Source organism: Parasteatoda tepidariorum, chromosome 6 (assembly GCF_982258835.1).
Source record: "Parasteatoda tepidariorum strain Cologne lab strain chromosome 6, Ptep-v5.0, whole genome shotgun sequence".
In the NCBI taxonomy this organism is placed as follows: domain Eukaryota; kingdom Metazoa; phylum Arthropoda; class Arachnida; order Araneae; family Theridiidae; genus Parasteatoda; species Parasteatoda tepidariorum.
Window position 1 is genome coordinate 79,115,708 of NC_141760.1, and position 25,832 is coordinate 79,141,539.

General features: G+C 28.5%; 1 protein-coding gene across 2 annotated transcripts in view; it reads left to right on the forward strand.

Annotated features, from left to right (window-relative positions):
* LOC107447254 (lachesin) overlaps positions 1-25,832 on the forward strand; it is a 116,728-nt gene that overhangs the window by 11,990 nt on the left and 78,906 nt on the right. For both annotated transcript variants that reach the window (XM_071178474.2, XM_071178475.2), the window contains exon 3: positions 3,965-4,172. In XM_071178474.2, coding sequence (XP_071034575.2) covers positions 3,965-4,172 — 208 coding nt within the window. The remainder of the gene's footprint in view (positions 1-3,964; positions 4,173-25,832) is intronic.

A 25,832-nucleotide genomic window follows, 5' to 3' on the forward strand; every position in this document is an offset into this window, starting at 1 on the left:
TCAACAATACAAAGTATAATTTTGCAAATAGTTAATAACAAATAATAATAACTAAAATATTATGCTCTTGATTGTGCAAATTATTTAAACTATACAATACATAAGAACAAATTAAATTAATAGAAATAAGGCATTTTTATTTTATAAAATTTCGACATTTTTGTAATTTAACAAAAAAGAACAATATATAATATTTTAAATGTAAAAAAATTCTGACAATAAATACGTTTAGCAATATTTATAATAAACGTGACTAAAATATACAAGAAGATTTTGTTTTTTGCGTTTCAATTAATTACAGACAAAATATGGTTGTTTGCCAGTAAAGTAGCTATAGGCAGCTGAAAAAGAATGGACTAAAGTTTTTTTCTTATTTCATAAAATAAATCCAAATTTAGTTTCCATATACTTCTCAGTTAACGTAGCAGCCTGGCGCTTGCCATGGCTATTTCAAGTAGATTTTACAAGGCATACTTTCGACCTTCAACTGCTCTTCAGTTTTTGTCAACAGTACTAATCGATTATTTTCCAAGCTCTTTAACCATCAAATTTTGTCTGCCTTTTCTTCGAATGCCTGCTGGTCTGGTACTGAATATTTTTTAGTGTTGTGATTTTTATGCATCCTGATGATGAGTCCTGCTTATTTGAGCCTTTTTAGTTAAAGGAATTAATGATATATAGCTCTTTATATGAGTAAATTGGATCTTATGGATCGTATTATTACTATATATTTCTTTTGTATATCACTGAATATACATTATAAGATCTTTCTTGCAAACGCACCAAACGTATCATCATTGGCAGCATAGTCTAAATCTCCCATAGATATACTAATCCATTTGAGACTTTGAATTATCGATTTGATTATCATACTCAAAATTTAATTTTCAACTTCTGAAAAATATTAAATATACCAAGATTTTTTTTCTAAATTTAAACAAATAAAGTTGCAATTATCTTACAGTATGAAAAAAATGTGTTATAATCCCAATTAAAAGAATAATGAATCTTATTTTGTTTTTCCTAGAATTAAAAATTTCTGAGTTCTTTTTCCACTATGTGATCTTCATGATATATTTCTATGACTCTAAAATAATATTTTAATAAATGACTAAACAAGCAATTTTCATAAAATTCGGAATATAGATATTGTTACAAAATTAGTTGCAAATTAGTAATAATAAATAAAAATTCTTAAACTAAATCGAAATAAATAATACTTTATAATAAGTATAATAGTTTTAATAAAAATATTAATTATTAAATTAGGTATACTTTGATTATATGTGTGTAGATAAAATGCTTGAATATAATAAAAGATAAATACATTTTAAATACTTTATCAAAGAGGAGCATATAAGTGAACAATATTTTTTTACACCTGGTGTTTTGAAATTTGCGTTTCTTAAAATGGTTGAAATCGTTTAGGAATTTATTTTAGTAGTTACAAATAAGTAAACACGTTATATAGCTATGAAAGTCTTTTGGTTGAGATTTATATAATAATAATTTTGCAAACATATAAAGATCCATGTTTGAATTTACATGGAAATACAATAAATTCAAATTCATATGAAAAATAAAACAATTTCGTTTACAAATTTAAAATAAATTATTCATGCTATTGACTCAAAAGATTTGACTATATTTGAAGTTTTAATAAAACATGAAGAACATTTGTACAGAAAAACTGCTTTATAAAGTAAATGTGTCTATAAAAAAAAAGAAGCTGCGTAATAATTTTTTAACGAAACTAAGAAGCTATCTACTCCGTGCATTTGTTTCTTCGTTACATATTTTTTATTTGTTTTAAATTTTTATTGCTATAATGCACAATATATTTCAGAGAGATAGTTAATTCGAAAAATGCAAGATGAGATTTTTTAAGTACAAAGTGGTAGAATGAGATTAAAAAAATATTTTCATTTAAAATACCTGCTCATTTTTCGAAACATCGGATTTATATACTAAAAAACAACATTTGAATGGTATCTCAAAAATTAATTATGAAATATATTAAAAAGAAAATTTAGGTATATTAGGTATATAAATCTTGATTATAAGAAAATTTAGGATAAAAAGACACGTGAGAGCTGAAAAAAATTACAAAAGAGGAAACACTTATAATTTAATTAGTTAAGTAAGAAAAACTTTATATAAAACGAGTATAAATTTTTAAAAAAAAAGCGATTAAATAAAAACAATAAATTTATTATAGTTTAATTAGTATGCTTAAGTAATGCATGTAAAAATAATTTTGTGATAGTGAAAATATAATTTGTATATAGCATTTAAATATGTATGGAAAAACAAAAAAAAAACTAATTATAATTTCTACAAAGCTTAGAAAATATTTTAAATTACAAATAACCTAACTTATTACAGTGCATTTACCAGGTTTATAGAAAATTAAAATGCCAGATATAAATCGGAGTGTTTTACAGCTACCCGCAAAAATGAAAAATGACGTAGGGGAGTGCCTGGTACCCCCGCCCACTGTCGATTTCATATGTAGAGATTATTTTTTCAAGTCAATGAGCCATCGGATATTAATTGTTATATTAAAAAAAGATTATTTTCAAAGTTTCAAGTATTTATGCTGCTGGTAACATGGCAAACAATAGTTTCGAAAATGTGTTGAATACAGTAGTCAAATTTTTTAAATTTCCATTTTTTTAAGTTAAACTACTCCTTTTTTGGTTTATTCTCCTTGCATTATTTAATTAGATGATAAAACAATAGAAACATGCAAAAATATTGATTATTACTCAATATTATACACAAATATAAGCAATACTCCTTAATATCGACTCTCCCCTATACCATTGGAATTGACAAAAAAAAAATAATTGAATGCCAGAAATTAGTATAAAACTAAACCAAACTATCTTCCAAACTATAATAACTTGAAAAAATATCTCAACTGAAACTAAATGAAATGTAATGGAAATTCTATAAGTAAATAAAAACTACAGCACGAATCTTTAAGGATTAAGAAGTAAATAAGCAGTGATGTTTGATATATTTCTTGTTAATTTATGCCTTGTTTGTTTTCTCAATTCAGGAAAAAAATACGCAAGAGCTTTAACTAATAAAAATAAGGGATTTAATTTTCCGATAGAATTCAATTAATCCCCCAGTAACAAAATAAATATTTGTAAAGGAAGGAAAACTGATAATTGAGACTTTACTGTATTGGTGTAACAATCTCTTTCCTCTAATAATAAGTAGTTAAATAAAAGTATTACTGTTAGTGCAGATAATTCAGGGTCGATCAGTGATTGTATCCAGTTGGTTACATAGAAATTAGAAGAGTATGTGCGTGTGATAATGGAAAGCGTAGGAAATATTGAAGCCTTTTCTCGTTTTCTATTTTATTCCCTATTGTTTCTTTTTATTCTAGTCATAGGGTGATTTCACTGTTGAGTTCGGCTCATAAAAAATAAAAGTAATTTATAGATTTGACCGAAAATATTTAGTTAATATATGTAGCTATACCTCAAATACTTTTATCTTCCTTTTCAACATCCAAATGTGAATGCATAAAAATAATTGTATTCATATTCATAACAAGGCATATGTAAAACTATAATCTCTTATTGGACTGTCTTATGGCGACTGTAATATTTAGTTAATTTTAAGTTATAAGAACGCAATTAACGTTAGAATTTAATATCACTTTTAAGAAATGTTACACACGTTTACTACATAATTGTTTTTGTTTCCTTATTTTATTTATTTACTCAAATGAGAAGGATAATATTTGAATTGAGATCCTTATGCCAAGTGATAGAAATAAATAAGAGTACAGTTAATCATTTAAAACTTGCAGTCGCATTCTTTTAAGAAAATTCTATTACAAAATACTTGAAAACGTGATTGTTTTTTTGTCTAAAGCATAAGGAGTTTAATGTTTCCGATGTTCATCTAATTGCATTTTAAACGTGTGAAATTTTTTCCTCAGGTGGCATGGATAAGGGTCGAAAGCCAGACTATACTTAGCATTCACACCCACGTGATCACAAGAAACTATAGAATTTCTCTGGATCATAAGAACCGTCAGAATTGGAATCTGGCAATAACAAGCGTAGAAGAGTCTGATAGAGGACAGTATATGTGCCAGATAAATACGGTGCCCATGATGAAGAGAGTAACTTATCTTGAAGTTCTAGGTATTAAATCTTCATATTTTTATTTTTATATTCAGTGAATCCAAAAGCCACATTAACAAAATTTTGCTCACAAAAACGTCAGCAAATTATCAGGCAGGTAAACCATGCAATATCATGCGAATAGGGCATGAAGAACCTCACAGATGTGCAGAGAATTATGACAAATAGCTGAGAGAAATTTTTGCAAGGACAAACTATTAAGGGAAATATAATTCAAAAAGTCTTACGGAGAATAAAGCATTACACGTGTAAAATTTTGTATTTAAAAAGTGCTTCAAAGAAAATATGTGAGATTTTGCTCCTTCGCAACATGAGGCTTCTGCAACAACTTGTTCTTAGGATATTTTGTCCATGAGAGAATTTTAACAAATAATTATAATTACTTCAAACTTTTATTACAGTAATTTATTTCTTATCATATTCATAAATCATTTCAAATACAATAAGAGTGATAGATTAAATTTTACCTCTGGCTTAAGCTATTAGAATCATCAAATAGTCACGTGAACATCTTGCTTATCTTCGTCCAGTTGGTTCAAACAATTTTGTAAGTCGTGTTGCAGTTTCTTTACTCTGAATTCATAATCAGCAATTCTAAAAACAAGTAGGTAACCATATTTATGTCAAATAGATTTTGTTTACTAGTATCTGCTATACTGCTGCAATTAGGTTCTTTTTGCCGAGAACTCAAGGACAGTTAAAGCTATGTACAGTGCGCAAAGGAATAAACGGACCACCTTGAATAGTTCTGATTAAACGATCGGATCTTCATGTTTTCGGATTCAAACTTAATGACTCAAGGGCGTGACTTCAAATATGCTAATTAATAAATGCTGATCTGACACAAAAACGTACTTTCTCCATATAAACATACTTTTTTTCAACGGATTTAGATTTCTGACCCCAAAAATATAGGGGGTAGCCGCAATCTAGGAAATATGGCTCCAATAGTTTGATCAAGAGAACGCTGCAAAGTTTTGTCCCAATAATTTTAATTCTACTTTTTGCATATTTCGCTATATCTCGCGAATTTTTTAAGCGAATCAAAAACAGTTTTGCACGCAATTATAAAATTCGTTTATCCACAGATAATGCAAATCAAAAAAAACTTTTAGTAAATATTTATTATTCATTATTTTTTTTAATAATGGTCGAAACAATTTTGAATTGTAAGATAAATATTTCTTTGTATCAATTTGAAATATGTAATTTTACTTATCAAAATACAGTATTTGAGTGAAATCAGTCAACTAAATCTTGAGAAATCGAATCTTTTTTTATTCCATGAACACCTGGAGAGTGACATTTCGGTCGTACAGGCATCAGAATGGCAGATATGTAGGCCACTTTCTCAGGGCACCATATTAGATGGGCCAACGTTGCTCCCACAGTAAGAACAGTTAGTACAGAGAATGAAGGAGCATCCATGGCTTGCCCAGGATTCAAACTCAAAAACCTTTCTGGTGCAAAGCCAGTTTCCTGATCCCTACACAGGTTGATCAGCAAAAGTCGAGTCTTAAATATTTGACATTTTTAAACCCTTTAAGCTATTAAGATTGAGTCCTTGAAGGGGAAAATCTGATCATTAGATCAAAAGTTATTCAGGGTGTCAAAAATTTTTTTGGTCCTCTGTACATCGGCTGGACTCTGTACATTAGACTCTGTTTTCCGAAATCTCTGTGACAGTTTTGACTATGCATCCTCCATTAGGCTCTTTTACAGATATCTCTGTGACAGTTAGGGTTATACCATATTTCCATCACTTGGCTCCTTTTATCAAAATATTTGTGACAGTTTGGGATATGTATTCGCCATTAGGATCCTCTTTCCGAAATATCTGCTTCAAATTATTTAAATCACGAGATTAAATGGGTATGTAATAGACGTCTGAAATTTCCTAAAGCATCTTTCTATGTTTGGTTAGAAATATTATTGTATGAAATGAATCTGTTATTATGATTGATTCGTCGAAAGGAAAGTTTTTGCCAACACAAGAAAACGACTACATTTAAGCTAACCTGCGTCGTCGATATGATAACTTCCGTTAAAAACCTTTCTTCATACTTCTGAATGGAAACGAAATTTTTGTCCACTTAAACACTAGAAATAAAATACCGACAAGAATAGAAATATAATACCGATACTTATGAATATCTTTATTTTCAATTTTAATGAAAAATGAGAACCATCTGCGTAAATGAGCTTATCTTTTAATCTTGCAGAAATCGATGATAAGACTTACTTATGCTTAATGTTTTATTCAGTTATCTTTTATTCTTTTTAAATAATTGATTGTTATATTCATTTTTTTCATAAAAATGATAATGAATAGATTTTTAGAAATAGCTTTGTTTGAAATAAAGAGGATAAGCCTAAATGAATATTAGCTAAATGAAACATGATATCTTATACAAATGCGAAACTCTACTGACGTGAATTATCGCATAACGTAAGTTTGATATCAACATGAATCCCTACACAGTTTGAACAATAATTAATTACCTTCTTTTAATTGACTATTAGAAAGAGTTTCTCAAATAAGCATAATTTTATGTCTTAAAATTAATCAAACTAATCACATTTTTAGAAAATATTTCCTTTTGACGGGAAAACACAATTTCTTTCAAAGAATAATTTATAATTATTCATTCGAAGGTAAAATAGAGTGCAATTATTTTTTTATATCAATATAATTTGAATTTCTTCGAGAGTGGAATTAAGGATTTATGTCGCTTAAAACACTAGGCACTAATCCCATGAAATTAGAATACTATTCCTAATTTGCGAAGCACAATAAGGACTATTTATGTATTCACAACCATAATTAGCAGAGCAAAGGCATTTATTAATATGTCCGAGATTAAGAACTTGCATTTGCTGTAAAAGAATGTATTTAAAAATATTCTTTAGAACATGTTTCTGGAATTCTTTTCCGGAAAAGTAATCCTCTGTTCTCTTTATTTAACAGCAATTCTTATCGTCTGCCGTTCCCCATTTAATTGCTTTGGTATGTTTGTCTTTACTGAGCACAGAAAGACAGGAATCCGAAAACATAGCCCCTAGAAAACAATTCTCCAGCGAGGGAGTGCCACAGTTCAAACACCAATAAACAGCGAAATTCTCAGAGCTATACACGAATGAAATCGAAGCAATGCATCAACGTCGAATGTTCTAGAACTGCTCACTAGAGATTGGAAAATAAATCGCATGACCGTTTTAAGTTGTTTTACTAGCGAATGAGCGCGTATCTAAACATCTGTTGAAAGTATTTGAAGTAGCTATTTCCTCTGCGGATATAAAAGATGTTTGTTTGTTTGTTGTTGCAAAAACAAAACTCGGTTCTTAGCGCAGTTGGTCTATTTTTATTCCGGAAATGCGAGCAGATGTTTTCTCATACTCTTTATTTGCAACGCTTATTGCTAAACATAAAAGATTGTATTTAAAAAAAATGATTGGTGCTTTTTATGTTTATTATTTGTTTTTCTTTCTAAAGTGTTGATAGATGAAAAACCATCCACTACTTTCGGGTGATATTGTATTATTTATAATACCTGAATGTTGAATATAAACAAGAATTTTAAGTTTGTTGATAAAACAACGAACCATGCATACAAAAACGGTTTTTGATAGATAAAAGCAAAATAAAGCATTATAAGTACGATAAAAATGCAATTTGAATTTTATGACGTATAAAATCCTGTTTCTGTTTATATCGCGAAAAAAATGAAAGATTGGACACTTTTTGCTTTAGAGTAAAAAATTGTAAAAAGCTGTTGAAAATTATATAGTTAAAGTATTTGCAGAGTTTATTATTTTGCGCATAGCCATAGACTATAATACATGCTGTGAATTTAAATGTATGTCGAGGACGCTTAAGCAATCTCATAAGAAAAGACATAAAGTGAATGCTATTAAACAAGTGTATAAATTCTCTGAAGCAATAATCATGCATTAATATACGCCTTCTAGTAAATAAATATAGTAAGAATTGACGTCTCTATCTCATAATTAGTACAAGATATATGAAAACATAAATTATTTAAGTAAAAACTTAATATCAATTTAATAAACCAAGTAATTCACGAGTATGAATTAGTAAAATACATACGATCTGTTTTAAAGATTTTTTTCAAAACTTGGAGGAAAAAAAATTAAACTATTATTTTCATCCTTAGATATTTTTTTCGATTTTCACATTAAAAGTGTCGCGTTGTTTACAGTATCGGAACATCTGTCTATTTAAGGAGAGTGTCTGGATCTGTCGGCTGCTATGGAAAGAGGGAAAGTTTTATTTTAAAGATTAAGACTATTTCTTTTATTAGGGTCGCAACTCTGGCCTAAATATGGAACACACTTGCCTACTTGAAAAAAGTTTTGCCTTGACGATATTAACCACCAGTACACTAAGTAACTGGCAAGAGACAGAAAATACAATTTTATTCGATCATTTTTTTTTTCTTTCGATTTCAGTAACATTGTAGTTTTGATCAAAATGCTTGAAGTAAATGAAGACATTACTTTGAGAGCCATGTGTTTTTCACATTACTGACTGCTATTCTCTACCACAATTAATACCCTTAGCTCTAACTCTAAGCAGTTGTTTCTTCACCTGATTAGATTTTCAGATTTGTTTCTTTTCCTGAAGTATCTTAGTCTAAGATGACTTTCCGCTCTATTCTTCATTAAGATTTTTTTTTTTAAATATAGGGCATATTATGAATAAAAATTATGATGAACTTAATATTAATAATCTGGCAATATGATGTAACCTGAACTGATCCATACTGAGTTTTTTTTTCTTTGGCATCCATTTAATTTTAATTTTCTTTCTATATAAATTGAGCTATAGTTGTTGTTGTTGTCGTCGTCCATTAAACAGAGGGGGTGAGATTGTTCTTAATTTCTAGTGGCACACTCTATTGCCAAGAATTCAACTTCTGAAACACCCATACGTCACACCCGCTTATAGGGCGGAGACATTTATACATCCGTTCCTTCATCCACATACCGTAATTTTGACTAGAACCAGAGAATGATCAATATCCAATTCAGTACTCCCAGAGGTATAATTTGTTATGGGAACAAAGGAGAGCTTTGTGACCAGACAGATTTAACACGCATCAGTCAACATTTACTAATCAGGGAGTCTTCGGGCAGCTGGATTCGAACTCCCTCTCTCACAAACGTGAGTCCAGTGCCAACCAGGCTATCCCGGGAAAGCTATAGTATTAATCCGATATACGAAATAATATATTTTATACAAGTATATTTTATACAATAATATATTTTATACAAGTAAGTATTGCATTGGAAATATTTTATCATTAAGATTTCAAAATCATTTCGAAAACAAACTTTAAGGAACAAAATATTTGATTATTTTTTTAAATAAAAAATATTAATAAAATTTCTTCTAAAAATATTTATTTTTATAATATGCGTTAATTTTTTTTTTTTTTTTGATAAACATCTTTCTTTAAAAATAACTCATTATTTTCAAGAAAAATGTGTGACAAACTTGCTCAAAGAAACAATAACGTAAGACCTTTTGAAATGAAAAATTAAAATTCCTTTCTGTGTAGTTCTATTATAATGGAAATAGAGTCAAGAAAATTTTTACATCCAATGTATATAACTATAATTGAATTTCCGTACATTAATATAATTAGTTTTTATCTTATTTTTTAAAAAATACATATAAATACTCTTGATTATTAGAACTTATGAATTTTAAACATTTCAAAATTCTTAAAAACAATCATGGTTTGTCTCTTATAGAATCATATTTTGAAATTTAACAACATTAAAGATGTTTTTCCCTTTCAAACTGGCAAAATATTATTTTTCATATTAACTGATTTTTTGCCTTTGTTTTTCGCTATATAAGAAGTCCTAAGTGCCGTCCCTGCTATTTTTGGTGTTTAGCATTATGTCACAGTCTATTTTGCTGCACAAAAACTATAACACTAAGAAACGTGAAATTAAGATGGAATGTAAAAAGTATGCTAGAATTTACATGAAATAAGAAATATACATCCCTATAAATAGTTCAAGATCTATTAAACTTGCAGTTAAAAATACCATTTGGACAGCTCTATAATCCACCGAAAAGCAACCACAGAGTTAAAAGGTGACATACTTCAAAATGACGTATTTATTTTTAAACTTAACAGGAATCAGCTTCTTACTGAAAAACGTTTTTTTTAGGGATCCCAGGAACAGGAATTTGAGAGACTCAGAAAACATTAGTTTCCTTCTAATTCTACAGCACATGCTTAAAAACTTTTTTATGAATTGCAGGACTGCTAAGGGAGTGAAAATAAGGTTGGAGTTAAGGTTAACGTTAGATAAATGCAAAGTAAAATCTCTATTACTTCCTAGAGGATATCACTACTGTTATTCATTCAGAGCTGTCCAGGAAGTAGGCATGCGGGTGTAAAGGTGGGTCACGGTTGCGAGTAACATTATAACAAATGCACTGTGTATTATGTAACTATCACTACCTAGTTACAAATATTGGAGAAACTATAATCTCCTAATCATTAATTACCTTTGAATTACCGTTTTGCCGAATAACAATATTCATATTTATGTTTGGCACTTCTACTTATGATAATTTTCTGCAATTTATGATAGGCTGCAGAATTGTTTCCAGCACTCTTTACTTCTGTATTTATACTATGAGTTTAGCGAACTTTAAACACATTTAAATTTTTCTAGTGATTTCGTCTGCTTCTAATTTTTTAATATATTTTGTAAAAATGCAGTTCTTATGACCACGTACATTTTAATCTGTACGAGTGGTTTAAATAAAATAAAAATCCCATTCTATATTCAATATTCTTCCCGATCAACATACATCTAGAAAGAGGTGAATGCTTACAAACAATCACTTTAAAATTCGCAAACTGTTGCAGAAAAAAACAAACGAGATACAAATTAATGCCCGGCTTTCATGTTATTAGCATCTGGACCAGAAGTCGCCAAAGTGGTCTACATAGACCCCCAGGGGTCTATTTAACAAAAGCGGGGGTCGATCTGAGTGAAGGGGTCGAATGGGGGTCGATCTGAGTGAAGAGGTCGAATGGGGGTCGATCCGAATTGGAAGGGTCGAAGAAAAAACAGTTCTTAATATGCAAATCACACATACCTGATTGAGTATGTAAAATTTGTGAATTTTTTTATAATTGACTTAATATCAGCTTCTTTATAAAACATAAATTAATAAACGTATATTTATTCGGTTGAAACAAGTATTTACGTACCAGCGTGCCGTGACACGAACTAAGCACAGTTTATAAGTCAAACGCATATGTGTGCTTGCCCAAATGTCACGTGTGACGAGCATTGACGTTACAAACGCAAATATCATACTCAGTTTCAGCTATATTTGCAAATTGTGAACAGCGTTGAATATTTGCAGTGTCTATTATTTCTACTTATTCATAATTACATATTATTTAATAAATAGTAAGGTATTTAAATTTCAACATTAATATATTTTTCATGAAACTATTGTTACACAATATACTATTACTTTAATAAATGCAAAATAAATGTACAAATACGGTATCTAATAGAGTTTTATTTTAATTAACAGAAAATTACTTTTATGGGGGTCGATGAAGATTTCGAAAAATTATGTAGGGGTCGATGATCAAAAAAGTTTGGCGACCCCTGATTTAGACAGACGTTCGACATTCGCTGATATATATATATATATATATATATATATATATATATATATATATAGATAGACAGATAGATATCCTTTCTTTTGATAACATAACACAGGAATAAGAGCACATTTGAAACAAAAAGGAAATTAAGTCTCTTTTTTGACATTGTCTGTAATCTAAAAATCATCAGCTATCAAGTTTCTCACGAAAGTTGAGATAAAAACAAAAAAAAAAGCCCTATCCTCTCTATGAAAGCATTTCCTGCGACCATTTCGATTTCCGCCACTTATTAAGAAACAGAGTAAGCGATTCGTCTCACGATTGTTTGTATTTTTCTTCCCTCCTCTTGCTGTCTTGTGTCCCTAAAACTCGTTTAGGGACGGATTAGAAGTTGGACAAGTCTCATTTTCAGACGGAAATGAGTTGAAGCTGGATGTAATGAAGGCAAGAGCGTCTGGCGAATCAGAAAACGAAATACAGTTTCAATGAATTTCGGTGCTGTATCTAGAGTGGAACATTTAACCAGGTCTTGCTTGATACCCATGCACCTGATACCACTAACTTTGCTGCTATTTTTTTTATCTCGTTAATGGGGTTATTTTTATCTTAATCCGAAAAGAAAAACATCGGCAGTAAAAGTATTTCCGTAAAAACTTAGAGCTTCTTTCTTACAACTTTGATATATCAAGGATGCTTCAACATAAATAAACGCATTGCTTTATGTGACTAATACTTACTGTTTTTATTATGTATTGAAAAATAAAATAAACAAGATACATAAATCATTAAGTAAAGCTATTGGATCAATGCACCGAATTTTTTATTTATATCCAGTAATTTTCTTACAATATTTTTATGTAAGATTATTTAATGCGTACGACCTTCTTTTTGAATAAAACTGAGTAAATGAAAAAGAAATAAACTTGGTCTTAAGCTAACTTTTAGATACATCTGAATATTTTTTAGCCATTTATCAGATAAACAAATCACTAAAAAATCACTTCATTACAAAAATATATATTTGAGCTGTCTTGTATAGTAAAATTTTTGTTTTTTAAACCTATTTTTAGGACTTTCAGGTCTCCAATTTTTGATAACTCTTTTTTGATAAACTAATTTGCTTCAGGAATAGAACTTAGCAATTTATTAAAATTATCAGAAATCGAATGTGTAATTTAAAGAGAATGGATTCTTTAACCATTGTAATTTGCGTGGGTGGGTATTGGAAGGAATTTTATTTGACTTTTTACTAAAAATATATGAATCAATTGAAAATGCATTGGGATTTCTGTCAACTAAAAGGTAATTTATTTGTCACCAGAAATTTAAGGGTAGTCGGTAAGGTATGTATCAATAATGCTAAAATGGACTTTTTTCGATGAACCTTTTTCTAAGAAATGACTTACGATATCACTTTTTTGGATATTTGAGTTTAGATCAGTTGTATGCGATGATCATATTGTAGCGTTAGCTGGAATACTTTTTGAATTATGAAAGTTTATTGATGAAACTTTTTTTAAAAAAAATTAAAAGTTCACAGTTAGTAATTTTTTTTTAAAAAATCTGTCAAAGATATATGTATTAACAGTTATCACAGTGTAAACATGTACATGTAAATATTCAGTGAAAAAAAACTGACATAATATCTTATTTAGATGCTGACAAAAGGTACATAAAAATGGTCGGTTTTAGCATTATTAGTATATGCCCTAACGTCTCCCCTTAAAAACAAGTTTTAACTATATCCTGGATTCAAATAATCGAAAATGTTTCTTCCGTAATCTTTACTTTTAGAGATACATTATAGATGAAATAAAAAGAAATTGCAAAATTTTCAATGCGTGCTAACTTTTATTTCAAAAATGATTTTGGTTAAATTTTGAAAATTCATTTCAATAAACAAAAATATTTTTCCTTATCATTTAAATTTTATATATTTTTTCTTTTATGTTTTATAGTTCTTATTTTGGAGAATCTATTTTTATAAGTTTGTTGACAATTAAAGACTGTAAAGAAACTAAAATAAAAATTTATATAGGGGAAAAAAATGTTTTATTAATGGAAATCAGCAAACTTAAATAGTTGTTAAAATCTTCAAAAGCAGAATATTTCGCAATTAAGCTTCGCTGAATTTTTTAAAGTTGATCTGATCGAAGAAAAAAAAATCCCCAATCTTTTTAATTTGTGATTTGAATGTGTAGTCAAAAACAATTTGAAAACGCACTCAATAAATTCAGTTTGTTTGTGTTAATTGTAATATTAAAAAAATTTATAAAATTAAGTAAATATAAAAACTGTGTACTGCTGAATTACGCTACTAATTTCATTACGATGCGTCTTCAATAATGATAACAGGCTTAATAGCATTGAAACATCTGCATGTTACGGATCAGTTGATACTGATAACTGATTTATGAAATTGATGTTATTTCTTACACATGATGCTTAGCATGGAGTTCATTTTCGGTTGTAGCAATATCGGTTTTGTTTTTGAGTTGCAATTCGTTCTTTGTTTTTTAAACATGTCTTCTGGCTTAAACTTCACTTTCGTATCCGACTTTAAGAATAATATAAGTGAATTTAAGTTATTTCTTAAAAGTGTTATGTGACAGAAAATCACTTTAAAATCTAGCTGTAGCATTTTATAGATAAACAAATAAATTTAAATGGTTGTTTACAAAAATAAATAACTAAGTCAACGCGTTCTATTGCGATCTTTGCTTAAAATTCTTATTTTTTCTAAAAAATATATTCCATGTATATCAACCTAAGTTAAATTCATTGGAATTGATTTTTATTTACTTAAGAATTCATGGTGATTATTTTTCCTGCTCATTGCAACGTGAATTATTTATTCTAAAGTTTCATTTATCTCTGAGCAGGAACTAGAATATCTGAGTAATAAATATGAAATCCCCGATCGCGAAAGACTGATTCATTTATTTGTAGTTGTTTTAAAGAACGTAACAGAGTAGAAGAGAACAGAATATATGTATCTCAAACAATGTCATAACTTTCTCGATCATTTTACTTTTTATTTCCAGTTTTTATTAGAAAGATACGATCTTCCAAATCTGAATTGCATCGTTAAAGCTGTGTAAATTACAGTTTCAGTTTTATGATGTTTCATAACTTACATTTTACTTCTTCTTTATGAAAAGAATGAATTCTATTTCCGCTCTAATACTTCTATAATTTTTCACAGGCATTCTAACATTTTATGAGATGTTAAATCGCTTCTGTTATGGATTCTGTTTCATATTTGAATAGGGTGGAAAATATAGGTTTATAACTTTTCGGCTTGGACTATTGCTTCTAAATTTGTTTCGGTGCTTTATTAAAATTTGGAGCAAGTTATGGCATTTTGTAAACATATAAAAGTTGGTAATATAGTATGTTTTATTTTATTCATACTAATATTTAAATCCTTTTCTTGTATCTTTAAGCTTGAAGTCAATCTAGTTTCAAATAATAGGGTATTAAGTAGTTTAGGAAATGAAGGCGGCTTTTGAATAATGTTGACAATCTTTCTCTAAAGGCCTGGTTTCTTAAGACAAGCGCCTTCTCTGGGAGTCAGCAGGAAGTTGGCATACCGCTGAAGCCAACAAAATACTGTTTTGTTAGCTCAGCATGAGCAGTCAGTCTAGCGCAGACATTATCTCGCATTGCGTCTACGTTAATAACGTAAACAAGCATTTATTTTCAGTTTGTATTGATTTTGTTATTGTCGACCAGTGCTTTAGAGAACAAATAATGACTTTGTGAATAATGAAAAAACACATTATAGCTTAGCTAAAGTAGCTAAAGGAAGAAGAAGCTATGTTTAACGTTTAAATCAAAGTCTTGGCTGATTTCAATGCTCTGTTGGATGTTGTCCACCATTTCTCTTGTCCTCAACGTTACGTTGTAATCTTACAGTAGGAATAGGGTAATCTTAGAGTAGAGTAGGCCCCAATTACTCCTCTAAGGTTGTAATCCATCTGCAGTTGATTCGGACGTCAGCCGTCGTTCAAGCTGAGAGTTCAATGACGCATGCTGTCTAACTCACAAATTAACCAATCAGGGGTTAGATCTGGCTAGAGCCCCTGAATTAGACAGGCCGACTCATCATCTATTTTTGGAGCAAAGAGCTAACATCAGCACAATATTAACATAACGTTAACTTGCGAACTTGTTTGCTCCAATATTGCTTGATAGGTCAGCTTTGATAGTATAGGAGCCTTAGATCTGGCTTCAAGCTGACATTTTGTAACTCCGACCTGTAATTTTTGTAACATTTTTAAACAGATGGCTAAGAAATGGCACATTATGACAAAATGGCACATCATCATCAAATGTGATAAAGTTCAAACTTTATTAGTTTATAACGAATAAATATTAGAAAAGAAAATCTTATTAGATGAACGTTTTCTGCCCTATGCCAATGTAAATATTTTCCAGATAAAATTGAGATATAAAGTACCGGTTCTTCGGGTGCATGGTTTATGAAATTCCTTTTGACCATAAAATATTATACCATAGTATATTATATAATATGATTCAGTGATTTTAGGGTAACTATTACTATATAAATTACTGCACATCAGATTTTTGTTTCATACCAGGATTTCAAGGTATAAAGGGTAATTTATTACCGTGAACCTTTATTCCAAATTTATTTCACGAATAAAGAATGACTTCAGATCGGTAAGGAACATTTTTTCTTACTTTTGCACCGTGTCTATTCACAAATCAATTTGAATTATAATTTTGAGCATCTCACTATATTCAATAATGGGTTTTTAAATTGAACTACATATATTTGTTTCAGAAATATTTTAAAACAATTTTTGCTCAATTTTGAGAACCCTTTTCTACGGTGAATTAATGCTATTGATGGCAGTTTAATAGTTAGCAATTTATATGTCACAAAACCCTGCTATATTTTACAAAATGTTACAATTTCCAGCAATATGTAATATTTATCGACTTATATGTCACAATTTTTAGCGATATAAATATTCAGTGATTTATATGTTACTATAACCAGCGATAATTTTTCTTTCTATGTTGCCAAATAATTATTTCTTTGACAAATGACAGAAATTAATGAACAGAAATATTCAAACATAAACTTTTCAAAATCATGAAAAATATGCAAAATACATTTTACCTATTTAAAAAAAAAAAAAAAAAAAAAAAAAAAAAAAAAAAAAAAAAGGAAAAAATCTATTTCTTCTTGATTTATTCGAAAGCAATGTCCCTGCATAAACATAAAAGTACTAAAGGAACTTTAAAACTATTTTTTCTCACTTGATACTTCTCTTTGTCCAAACAACTTCTTTTTAATCAAAATAAAAAAGAGAAGAGAAATCGAAAAATATTTTCTTGTCTTTTAGTAAACTTACTATAGGCTGTAGCATCTATTTTACCTACTAACAACAACAAAAAGAATGACCATCTTCTTTGAAGTGGACAATATATTTTGCTTTGTGGCAGACCTGTGTCTGGTGTAATGCTGTTTTATGCATTACGAGGAGCAGGTAAATTTTTAGTTCAGGTTCATAAATTTCTACGTAAAATATTGCCCTGGGAGATAAAGTTCCTATTATTGTGAAAGCTCCTATTATTGTGTTCCGTTTAAGTTCCTGAAAATACTTTTTACTATTCCTTATACATTGTCTGAATAACAGAAGATATAATACAAAAAAAAACTGCAAAAAATACGTATTTTCTCATTTAATAAATTGTTGTATTTCATAAAAGAAAATTCAATACATTACATAAAAAATGATGAAATTTTTTGAATTTTATGAGAAAATCACTTAACAATACAGTAAACTCACGATTTAAAGGAACATAACATATTATCGATTAATCCTTTAATGTTCAACGATATGTTGCATCGATGAATAAACTGGTTATAGATATAATATAAAAAGAAGAGATTTAATATTGGAGAAAGATTTTATACTGGGCTGAAACAAATATTTTTTTTCCATTAATGTGCTGCATAGCCGGTTGGCTTTCAATAGAAGATTTTCTCCCTTTTAGACTTCATATTCAAAGGAAATTTTAACCTGAATGTATCATTTCTAATTTCATTATTTATTAATTTCGTCACATTATTTATTAATGAATTTTTTTCCCATATTTTTCATTATATAGAATAGAACAAGAAAAAGAAACACCATATTAATTCTCAGAGTTATATACAGAGAAAAAAGGAAGGGTCGAAACTACCAGAATATGGTAAAATTTATCGTAAAGCTCGAAAAAATTTGGTTATTTTACAGGAATACCTTGGGAATAATTATCTATGATTTACAATAAAACATCGCTTTATAACAAAATTTGGTAATTCAATGATGATACCATAGCATCGCATAAACACAATTTATTTACATAAATGCACATTTCGGCTTCGTACTTTTTGCTAAATGTGTGGCACCTATAGTTTTTATACCAGAATTTCCGGTAAATCATGATTATATGAATAGAAAAATTATCAAGCGGATGAATTTGGCTTTATTATTATCTTTTATGTTTATTTATGTTTGCAGAAATAAATAATGCAGAATTTATAATGTAGAATTACGTTTTTTTACCATAAATTTTATTACCATAAAGTTCAAATATTTTACCAGAATTTCTTTCTACGTGTAGTTTTATATAATTACTAAAAGCATATTTGTAATCACCGTAACAAGAAAATCATAATAAACATTAGCTTTAATTTAATTTGTTAAAATATATGAAACTGGTAAACTTGTACTTTTTTTACATATTTAATAAAGTTTATCTTATAATTTCTATACATATGTAATTATTAAAAACAGAATTATAATCATCGTAAATTAAAAGTTGACCTCCACAACTGAAAAATATTGCTTTTTGTTACAATAAATGCAAATGTTAATAATAAACTTTTTTACTCATTTAGCATAAGTTTTTCGTTATGATTTCTTAAAATACTGAAATTCCAAACCGAAGAATCGATAATAAATATGAAGGTTATGAAAGAAATCGAGGATTAAGTTTTTGATTTTTTAAACAAAGCACTTATTTTACCAAAGCGAAACCTTATTTTATGATATAAAGAAACTCTAACGCTTGAAATTAATTTGACAATCCACATGTTTTATTCAAAAATAACGAAGGAAGCAATAAATAACTGCAGATTCCGTGAAAAAAGCTATCCTTTGGTGGAGTTTAAAAACCAAAACGGAGCTTTAAAATGTCAAAAAGGGATTCAAGTAATGCTATTTTATTTCTTGCCTTACCTAGAGAAATAGACACTTCAACTAACCACAGCTTAGCATGCATTAAATGAAACTGGATAAAAGCCAAGGAAAAAAATCTTTTGAGTGTCTTATCAATGGAAACTTTTTGATCGAATTATGCCACCCAAAGGAAATATACTTTTAAAGAGTTTTAACGGATAATAGCTGTGCATTAAAAATTCAGACACTCCTCTTCTGAAAATAATGTCTATGTTTAAAATTAGCATAGACCATGGCACGCTTGGTGCTCTTATGAGATATTGCTAATCACTTTTAAGAAAAATCAATGAAAATATTTAATTGTTGTTTTAAGTGGAAAAAAAATCTTTAACTCAAATCGAGTTTTTAAATTTAAAAGTGCTTATTTCAGAATTACGTACCATAACTATTTTACGCAATGTAAATAATGAATACTTGTATTTGTATAATATATATTAATACGTATATTAGGTTCTTAAGGCACACCTAGAATAGGCAAATATAGTGAGAGCTCAAGCTATGCATGTGCAATGTATTTTTTTCACAGAGATGCAACTGCATCAAATATTATACATCATAAAATTTGAGATTAATCACAATCAAAGCTTTTGAAATTAGAGGCATAACTATAAATGGAGAAGGAAGTATAAAATAGTATTTTTTTATAAACGCAATTTAAGGAAAATCAAATGTGTATATGGTAATAGGCATAGTTTTTTTTTTTAAACTTTAACATGCTTCTTAGACAAATTTTATTTGTACATAATGATAAATTTAAAAAAAACTTTAGTATTTAAGTGGTTCGTCTTTGACTAAAGTAAATATATTTACATTGTTTAAAAAGAGCACAAGAATTTAAAAAAAAATCCAATTATTGTACTTGCTGTGAAATTCATATTTATGCATACCATACTATTTGGAGACAATGTATCGATACTTTTTATCTCTCAAAATATTTCATGGGAATTCGCATTAAGAGGGAATATTCTTTCTTAAAATAAACTAAGTATAGTTTACATAATTTCGTCAGCACCTGACGCACCCGACTCGCACCGATCACACTGTCGAAGTAAGAAATATCCAGCGGTAGACGGATCATGGGTTAGAAGTCCCTTGCCGTTAGACAAACCGAGATATATTTTCGTGGTTCCGCTCCTCACGTGTTGCAAATGTATGTTGGTTCCATCGAAAAAAGTCCTCCACGTAGGTAAATTTCTCTCAAAACTTTATCCAGGAGTTCCCTTGTGTTCTGAATTGAGCTCGAAACTACAAGATAACGGAGTTGAACATTGGTAGTTGTAAGCTCCAAATTAGGTCGATTGTTCAACGAAGGTTAAAAAACAAAGTAAGAAGAAATAAGTATTTTAAAGGAACTAAAAATAAATATAAATACACTTATTAAGACATCCATTGAAATAACTTACTAGAATACTTATAGGTATTTCAAATAACATATCTGTAAAGTTAGATATTACATCAAATAATTTATAACGTAATGATAAATTAAAAGAGCATTGTATTAAAATATAAATGCACACGTGTTAAAAAAATGCATCAGTATGGATATTTTTTATGCATTTTGTAAAATTAAATCGCACAAAAAATATATTGTTTCACAATGGGGGATTTAAAGTTACAAATCCATTTCTTTTTGGAAAACGTTAGTTTTAAAGATAGGTAATAGGCTATAAAAGAAATTTAAAATTTCGTATCTGTATCACTAATAACTATAAAAACAACTAAAGCTCAAATCAAAAAAAAAATTAATTCCATTTGACATTTTAATAAATTTTATTTGACATAATTCTATTATGATTTATGTAGCATAAACTGACGACTATCGTTGACAAATATAATAAAAATTATATCAAGATAAAAATATAAATTAAAAATTCAGTTTAATTGTAACAAGAATTCGAGACACTTTATGAAGAATAAATTATTGAACAGGATAAGGATAAACAAAGTGATTCCGTCAAATTTTGCCCATTAACTTTTTATTGAAATCTGAGTGAATTTGTTATTTTCCTGTGTTTATATGCAATGCATTTTTTTGCTAACAGTAAGTATAATTGTTTATTTTCAATTTAGCTTCCGTATTTCTGCTTTACAATGCGTATCAATTTTATTATATTTCAAAATAAAGCTAATCCTACACAGTAAAAAAATCAAAAATGGGTGTAAATACTTTAACCCAAAGTGGTGAAGGGAAACACTATACATAATTCTTCACTATCGGTGTAATAAAACCTTAAGAGTGTATTCTACAATGCATGGTGCACAGTAGTAGGAACTAACTTTTGTACTAAGTAGCACTAAAGATTAGCGTACTAATTACCTACTAATATGATACACGAAGAGTCAATGAAATTACAAAAAATAGATTCAGACTACGTATATACACTGATTCTTAAAATAAAATTAGTTTGTTAATAAATCATACACGCACAACTCAGAGAGAATATTAAAACGAATTTGCTTCAGGCTTAACTCAATAGAAACAGATAGGTATTAGAAAGTATTGCAATTATTTAAATCAGTCGAAGATGTTTTAAAATTTGAATGTAATCATAATTATTCTATACTAAAAATATACATACATTTTCAACCACGAGGATTTGTTTCAATAGATGTGAAGCTGCTTAAAAGACAGCAACAAACTCGCTGTATCTCGAACTACATTGCAAACAATTTACGAACGATCTTCTATGCACGTCAACTTAGGTTTTCTTAGAAGCAAAAATAGTTTGATATGGTGTGAATGCGCATGACCTCGGTGTAATATTTTTTCCACTTTAGGTGTTTAGATTTAACTACACACTTTAAATTCTATATGATTGCTACATTTGATTACATCTTGAAATTAAGTGTTCCTTCACAGAATATTATGGATTGTCAAATACGAAGAAATATTTCACCACAAATTTGCACCATATATAAATATAGTACCGGTAATTTCAATAATAAAATTTTCTAATGTATCACATCTCGGTAACAAAAACTAATCTCCTCGCGATGGAATTGATATTAAGAAATACTTCATACCCATATTTTATAATAATGATTCTTTTTTTAGATAATTTAAAAGATCTATAAAGATAATTCAGTCATTATTAACCGGATTATTCGTCTGATTCATTGCACACAATTAAATATCCCACATATTTAATTCTATCATACTTTTCGTACTGCAGTTCGGTAGATAAAATCTTTTCGCATCAACGTTCTTTGCTTTATCGAGTTATGATTCACTATCTCATAAAGCTATCGACTGAATAATGTCAATCATAATCTCTTACTTTATTATTCTATGAATAACTAGGTAGAAGAATGATTTGAGATTTACTCTTATGCAGTTTTTATGTTGATATACATTATTAGTAGATACATTTGTTAGCTTGTAAACAGGTTAACAATTTTTGACCATATATATATATATATATATATATATATATATATATATATATATATATATATATATATATATATATATATATATATATATATATATATGGAATTCACATGAATCAAAGTATGTGAATTTCTCATTTGAAATGCTCCGTCGGAAAAATTGCTTCAACGTCATACTATAATATTTCGTAATAATGGATTATTATTGTTTTGTAACAATTATTCGCATAGTAATGTGGAACTTGGTATTTTCTGTGTTTAAAGAAAAGCACTTTTTAACTTTACGACTCAACATTCTCTAAAATTAAACATCATAACAAACATTTTTGAAAATCATTAACCAAGGAAAATAACATTCACAGTTTACGTACCTCGTACTTGAGGTAAAGCAATAATTTTTAACTATGCATGCCATCTTGCCGTGAAAAATTATCTAGGCTTTAAAAAGGACAAATGACTAAAAGATTTTAAAGCAATTAAACTTGCTTTAAAACACCCCAATTTGGTGACATTTTTCTCCTTCGATATCATCGTCTTATATTATGTCATCTTATATCACTGTCTTATTATTTTCGAAAAAATTGCAAAAGCAGCATTAGAGTAAATTTTCAAATATTAAAAATTAGACCACAAGCGCTTCTTATTTTCTCAAAAGTAAGGCCTTTCTCTAGTTTGCACCATTTTTTAAAATAAACATAGAGGGCACTGAGTAAAGTTAGGCTAAACTTGAATTAACTGCCATGAGTAATTATTGCAAATTCACAGCAGTAATGAAAATAACATATTATTTGCAAAAAAACATAATTTCAGGCTACTACAGAGTTTTCGAAAAAAGCCTTAAAAACTAGTTAACTCTTCTAATCAGAATAAATTCCGTTCCCATAAGTAGCATCCAAATCAAATCAGAGTTATCGCCTTGAATTACATTATTTCATTCTCTAATTCTTACCTACAAAACGCGCAAGAGTTAAAGACTTGAACTGTATTAGTTCATTCTCTACTTCTAACATGTACAACAAACAAAAGTTATTGTCTTGAATTACATTTTTTTTCTCCATTTCTAACATCCAAAACAAGCAAGAATTATCACCTAGAATTGCATTATTTAATTCTCTTCATTTAACGTCAAAAACGAACAAGAATAATCACATTGAATTAGAATATTTTATTCTCTACTTCTTGCAACCAAAATAAAATATTATATTCGTTCATTAATACAATTTCCGTTACAAATGCATGCAAAATTAAAATTTACTGATTACAGAACTTCATTTTTTAATTATAACACACACATAAATATTTAGCTTGCTCAATTATGACATAATATTTCGTACCTTATGTGAAACATACAGATATTCTAATACAATGCATTTAATAAGAAACAATGCATTTAATTTCCTCCAAAAAATAAATCTCATGATATTAAAAACTTTAACTACCGATATGCAGGTAAACGTGTCTGGAAAATTCTTTTAGCCAGAGCTATTATTCTTATGTATTAATTTTACTGCTATCATATATCTTCTTAAAAGTATCGTGAAAGCAAATTCATTCATCTTCCTCTCCTGTCAGAAAAAGAATAAGCGTATTTTTATTTTTAGAATCGAGTGCCATTATAAAACAATTTATTACCGCTGTAAACTGGTCGTATTCAAGTATCCATCGGAATAATGTCAACTTTCCTTTCAAAACCCCATCTTGACGAGACGTAAAAAACTGTTTTAAAATACAGTTTATCTATATTTGTTGTTTTTATTTCCTTTAAGTAGAATCTATATTATATTTAAAGATTTTTCGAACTTTAAATATAAGATTTTCGGAAAGCACGTATCATTTTTCATGCGTTAAAAGATATGTTTCAGAAAAAAATTATTTAGTTAATAAATATAATATTTGAGAGTAGTTTTGTTTTTAGTTATCAAATGTATTGAATAAATGTTATTTTTAGTATATATATTTATATTAAACATGTCTGGATGATCCAACATAAGAATGGGTATGCTTTGGGATATGTAGACCAAAGCAAAAAACAAAGTAAATAAAGCACAGATGAAAATACTTAAATTGGCATACTATAGTTTCAGTTCTATAAACAAGAACCTTTCTAAGACTCTAAACGCGAAAAAATTGAATTGATATTTTTTGCCGTCCAATCGTTTTAGTTGTATGAACTTTACTTTTTTTTCTATTATGTCTGGATGACTTTAAATAGTAGGAGTAAAATACGAATTTTCAAAAAATTTAAAAAAAAATTCCAGTCATGTAAACCTATCTTGCTGGCATTCCAAATCAAGGGTAGACTATTAATTGATGCCTAAAAATTTAACATAAATGCTGATGGTTTAACTGCAACTAGAGATTTCTTTTTAATTTAAGTATTTTAGATAATTTATTGTATTTATTTAGATTTAGATAATTAGATATTTTGGACACATTATACAAGTTGTTTTATGTAGAATATTGTTGATAAAACTATTTTATCTGTAAATTATTGTATTAAAAACCTAACTTAAAATAAAATATACTTATAATATTTCCTTTTAAAAATGTTTCTTTTCTCGGTTCCGATTTATTTAGATTATAATTGGAACTCTTTATAGGGTTTTGTCTTCTTTCAGTAATCTAAGATTTCACGTCTCCAAACTACACGTTGACCATTATATTGTTGACCTTTTTGTTCCTTCCTTCTACAGAGTGCATAGTTAGTTTTAGTCCGACTCCAGTGCCTTGACATTTTATCCTATCCCCAAACACTAAACCAAAAAGAAGGGAGGTGAATGCTTCAAACTTCTTCAAACATACTCATAAAAGATAAATAGTTATTAAGATGTATACATCGATACGTATTTCAAAGATACATAACTCGATGCATAACATAAAGATTCATAGCGCGATACACAGCATAAATATACGAACGCATAAAGATACATAACTTGAATATAGGCATCGGACTTAAGCCCATGTTTTGGAACCGAAAAAAATCTCGTTTAAATCTAATTTGCTTACACAACACATTTAATTCAGTACTAGTTTTTAACATGATTTGTACACATGTACTAATTTTACAAATGACAAAACCAGTTATGTTTAAAATAAGCTAATTTCTTTGATAAAAATGCAAAGTCCTTCAATGGATTTATGAAGTAACACTTCAATCAGTTAGTAAATCTTGTAACTCATAAGGAGCGAAGCAATAACTATTTCAAATCTAATGATAATCACTTTTTAAAAAAAAATTCTTTGAAACCGTTAATATTCTTGTTGAAAAATAATGGCAAAGTAACTAAATTATCACGTACATAAAAAAGGGCTTATTATTGTCCCTAATT